We start from the raw sequence: 4,941 nt of genomic DNA on the forward strand, positions 1-4,941 counted from the left end.
ATGACCGAAAGCTCCCTAACGATCTCAGGATCAAGGTTGCTGTTTCGTGCTTGTCTTCTTTCAGCGGCATAGGAAGGATCAAATATATATAGCTGGACGTAGGAAGGCTCATTGCCTTCAACTGGAGTCAAGGGGCCTTGATGGTGGCAAAGTGCGCCATGGATCTGGAAGGCGTTTAATCCACCTCTATTGTTATTGTTGTTGTTGCTGCTGCTGCTGCTGTTGTTGTTGTTGTTGTTGTTGGCACGATCCTCAGGCGAAACAATATCGCAGCCCAACGAAGTAAAGGCAAAGGCAGCGTTGTACTGGCGAAGGTTGTCCTTAAAGTGACGGCCTTGAGTGTCCGTACGTTCGAGCAAGTTCTTCAAGTACTCAGGTGGATCAGGCAAGAGTTGCAACTGGGCTGATCCCTGCTTGCAGCATGACTCCCAGCTGGGATTTCTCATTGAAGATGTCTCTTGCCTTTCATTTACCCAGTGTAGGGCGTGACAGTGGGGACACTCCTTGTACATACGTCCAAGGTCCAAAGGACAAAGGCGGGATATCTGTGAGATGTATGCGGCTGGCATACTGTTGGTATGGTCAGATCTGGGTCTGTCTCTGGGTCTACTTTCAGCATCAACGGACTCAACTGTTCTTCTTGGTCTGCCTCTAGGTCTAGTAGCAACGCTAGCTTCTTCTTGTTGGTCTTCGGCAAGACGTCTGCGGCGAGATGCTGCTACTCGTTCTCTGCATGCTTGGCAGGTACGATGACGTGAATCAACGGGTAAAGGTGCATGGCAGGAAGAGCAGTTGGCTGTACTTTGGTTGTTGTTTTCCATTTTTCTAATAAGCGTCAAAATGGGAACACGATGTTAGTGAACAGGGACTATATATGAATTGGCCTTTTTATTCTCTTTTTCAAGGCATGTCCATACCTGATGCTTGTAAAAAGGGCTTTATTGTAATAATAATATAAAAATGAATATCAGGAGAGAGAGAGAGAGAAAAAGGGGAGAGCAAGCTCATATGATTGTGGTCCAAGGCTCGGTTCGAACAAATTGTAAAAAAAGACTCAGTGTGCGGTTAATTTCCGGTAAAAGTTTGTGTTACTTGCATATTTTCCGGCGTATTTTTTTTTTTCTAATTCCAGTACATATGTGTGTTAAGTGTGTTATAAATGTGTTATTCCTGCAAAATAGGAAAAAAAAAAAAAAAAAAGATAGTCATAGGAGCATATTATAATAATAATGATTGCTGATGGGATAAAATATTGAGTGCTATTGGCGCTGTAGCTGGGTATGGTGTTATATATTGACGTCTAGACTGAATACAGTTTTCAACATATTCGAATTGCTCAGGAGAGGAGGCCGATGAACTGGATGATGATGAGGGTGACATGGAAGGTGAAGGTGTTGTTTGTCTCATCTCGTTGCTTGATCTTTCTATTGATTTAATTCATGAATTTAGACAGTGTCAAGGCAATATAAATAATGTATTGTTTATACCTGAGGAAGGATTAACGTGATAATAGACATCATAATTATCGTTACGGGCAGAAGGGTGTGCGGCATACATAAAGTTGGTACTGTTATCTGTTAAAGAATAGCCGGAATTTTGTTTTAATCCGTTTCCATGCATGTAGTATGCTGGTATAACTGTTTGCATTGCAGCAGCAGGCAAAGGCTCCACGGAAGAAGGTGCCTGATGTGAGTACGTCATGTATGAAAAACTCGGGCCGGCAGCATTGTCATGTGAATAGTATCCACCATTATCATTATCATTAAACAACGCAGTAGTAGTAGCTTCGACTGCTGTAGGAGAGCTGGGAGCATTTACAGGAGGATTGCTTGTGCTACCTTCGTAATGGCATAAGTTATAGTAATCTTGATGTTGCCAGGGCGCGTCTACTGAGATGGGTGATTGATCTTTTAGAGAACAGCGTCTTTGATCTTTTTCAGCATGCGCCAAAAATGCCACATCATTAGAGTATGGAAAGTTATTCTTTTGTGCGTAGAGCTCATGTGCGTTCATTATACACTTTGGTTGCTCTTTTGTCAGAGCATGCATACTCTGGTATGTTGGAGAGCCTGAATCATAGTAAGTGTCAAAGGGAAGAGAGCTCTGTTGGTTACCATTTCTTCGAGCTATACAGAAAGGGCAATGGCGAACAAATCGTGCGATCAGCTCCTTGGGTATCCATGAGTACCTTCTTCGAACCTATTGTGTGATTTATTTTTAGTAAAAGTACATTTTCTGTAGAGCAAAAATAGAACACATACCAAAGCAGAAGTCTTATCTCTTCCTCCATGATGAGCTTCGCGATGTGCATGTACCAATATTCCATAAATCTCTTCTCGTGTGGCCACTGGCTTACCATCATGGCAAACAACTTGCTTGGCATGTAATTGAAACATCTTTTTTACCCAAAATCGAAATTGTGCTGTAGATATGGCAGTATTTCTTGGATCCTTTAATACTTGTAAAATCATAACATAGCGATTTCGATCAATAAGGGCTTTATCTCTTTTCTTGGATGATAGATTTTTCAAGTAATCTTGAATAATGATTTCAAATTCTTCAAAGGAGGGATATTGATCATAATCGTTTAGGTGGGGCATAGCGTAACTTGGGTAGTATGTATCAGAGACCTCAGAATGAGTCATAGGCTGGGACATGAGTATTGACTGATGACTGTCTTGGTGTCTACTTGCTTGGTATTTATAATCTTTATGATGATGATCCATCGCACTTGGTTTGTCTGCAAAAGTGATGAACCCTTGAAGTAAAAAATAAGGTACAAGTGTTTGCGATAATGTACAAAGTTGAACTTGGGTTTTTATACTTTACAAATAACTTAAAGTAACTAGTACACAAAGAAAAAGTAAAGAAAAAGAAATGAATTGCGTACTTGTGAAATAGTACACGTATATATGTATGTATATTTAAACAAATTTGTAGAATACCTAAAAAAGTAAAGGAACAAAAGGGGCAAAGTATGTTCCCTCGTTTAGAATGATAAATAAAAAGGATATGCCTGGTCCCTCTAAAATGAACCCTCTATAGTAAGTAGTACGGCATGATTAAGGAGTAAGCCTTTAGCAAATGGTGACGGCAGTCTTGAAGGCATGATAGCTTATAGATATTAGTAAAAAGCAAATAGAGATACCTATGCTTGTTCTTATACATATGACCAATTTCAAAAGATAACAGGTCCAGTAGTAGAGAGCCATACGCGAACATTAGCTTATTAGCAACGATACGTCTAACCAAAAACCAGACGTTGCTCCATCCCTGTAAGAATTAATTGACGCCTTCTTTTATTAAAGAGCGGATCCAGGAACGCAGCTTAAGATACACATGAATGCAAGAACTTCATTGAATGAGACACATTGCTTATGCTATAGTCACTTTATAAAGTTGTATTAGCACGGGCTTTATGCTGGTGTCTGTGCATTGTTGTTCATGTATGTTTTTGGGATGCATTGTCATGATATATGTAACTCAAAGAGGAGAATGCCAGTGTAGGAATATGCTTATTCTTATTAATGTAACGAATTTATTAGTTCGGTTCATCTGTTGGTTATACTCTTGAGACCCACCCGTTTCCTAATACCGAATAGATCGTTTTTCCTCTTCAGTTAGAGCATCCCCCATTTTAGGACGCATGTTTGGTCTTTATTTCAATACTTGCATCAGTAACTAAGCTCTTCCCTTTTTACGCTATGATTTCTTATCATGAACTAACTTCAATCAGTTTAGTTTGGTAAAACAAAGGCACCAGTTTTCTATATGATATGTGTCAACGCTGTTCTGTTTATGTTAAAGGCAGGGTGTATCTGCAGCATTGTTGACTAACTTTATGCAAGCGTCTAGAATATAAAGATGCAGGGACTATTCATCAATCGAAAATCAAAGCTTTGCGCATTATCCTTGCATGAAAACCTGAATTTTATGAATAAGAAGAAATTCTCAGAAATATAATAGGATGATTTATGAAGAATCCTTAAATCATTCGCTTTTGTTTTTCAATACACATAAATTAAAAGGACATCACATGCATTGACTGCGATGTTGAACTTGTCTATTTCTGACTTGCATTCTACTTATTTGGTAAACAGTTTCTATTATTGCAGGCATGAATAGAGTAATAATAGAAAACTTAGATATGCAAATGTCACTTCTAAGCACACAAAGCATGTAGCTGAATAAAGCAACTGTCTCAATCCCCACTCATTGTCAGCTGATAGGTAAATCTTCCAAGTATTCCTATGACAATGAGTAACACCATGACCATATATGGGCGATTAACAAAAGTCCCAAAAGCATATTTGAAAAGAATGTAAACCGGTAACAAAACTGTTTTTCTTCATGAGGCAGCGTTTCATATTAATATGAAGGGAGCTCCTGCAATCGTTACAATGTGACTAAAACGAAGCTTATGAAAAGATAAATAAATAGAAAAGTAATATTAACAAATGATTTTTATTGGATGAAATCTTCGCAAGATTTGTCCGAAGGGTAAATGCCTTCCGATTTATTCATATTTTTTGTCAACCTGTGAATATAGAAGTGGTTGAAGAAGCTATAGACACGCTAAAACTTACCTTTTACTTAATGCAAACAATTACGTCGTTTTAATGTTCATGATAGCGAAGGTGACGGCAAGCCTGAAACCGTTTCTCTCTCTAGTGAACCAGCATCGCACACACGCCTATCTTTGTCTGTTTAGCCGCCAGACCAAGATCGTTTCTTTATTGGCGGTGTGGATGTGTCTGAGAAAATTTTCAATCTCAGAAGGTCAACATACAGGATTTTAGTCTTAATTGATACGACTTGTAAATAAATTCGAGACACTATTTTTTTTTTTGGGACAATTTGAAAATAGAAAGTGGGACGGGTTACTTTTTTTTTTTGGGATTAAATGCAATAAGTTTTTAGACAATTTACATTTTTTTTTTT

The 4,941-nt window shown here is 38.4% G+C and overlaps 3 protein-coding genes across 3 annotated transcripts; all 3 read right to left on the reverse strand.

Moving 5' to 3' along the window:
• Window positions 1-8: 8 nt before the first annotated feature.
• RHIMIDRAFT_196244 (uncharacterized protein) lies at window positions 9-446 on the reverse strand (the record flags this gene model as incomplete). The annotated part of the gene is made up of 1 exon (XM_023606112.1): window positions 9-446. A coding segment is annotated over one exon (438 nt), but the record flags the coding sequence as incomplete, so codon positions are not given.
• Window positions 447-1,191: 745 nt separating this feature from the next.
• RHIMIDRAFT_252985 (uncharacterized protein) lies at window positions 1,192-2,200 on the reverse strand. Its single transcript, XM_023610988.1, has one exon. It carries the CDS (start codon window positions 2,011-2,013, stop codon window positions 1,456-1,458), a length of 558 nt encoding a protein of 185 aa, XP_023470808.1. The 5' UTR covers window positions 2,014-2,200; the 3' UTR covers window positions 1,192-1,455.
• RHIMIDRAFT_196692 (uncharacterized protein) lies at window positions 2,116-2,600 on the reverse strand (the record flags this gene model as incomplete). Its single annotated transcript, XM_023606145.1, has 2 exons — window positions 2,116-2,199; window positions 2,262-2,600. Coding segments are annotated over 2 exons (423 nt in total), but the record flags the coding sequence as incomplete, so codon positions are not given.
• Window positions 2,601-4,941: the final 2,341 nt, after the last annotated feature.

The sequence above is a fragment of the Rhizopus microsporus genome (genome assembly GCF_002708625.1).
Source record: "Rhizopus microsporus ATCC 52813 unplaced genomic scaffold scaffold_1, whole genome shotgun sequence".
Taxonomy (NCBI): Eukaryota; Fungi; Mucoromycota; class Mucoromycetes; order Mucorales; family Rhizopodaceae; genus Rhizopus; species Rhizopus microsporus.

What these genes read in the sequence shown, in the direction of transcription:
- RHIMIDRAFT_252985 (XM_023610988.1), bottom strand. Translation starts at nt 2,013, where the DNA reads ATGAACGCACATGAGCTCTACGCACAAAAGAATAACTTTCCATACTCT.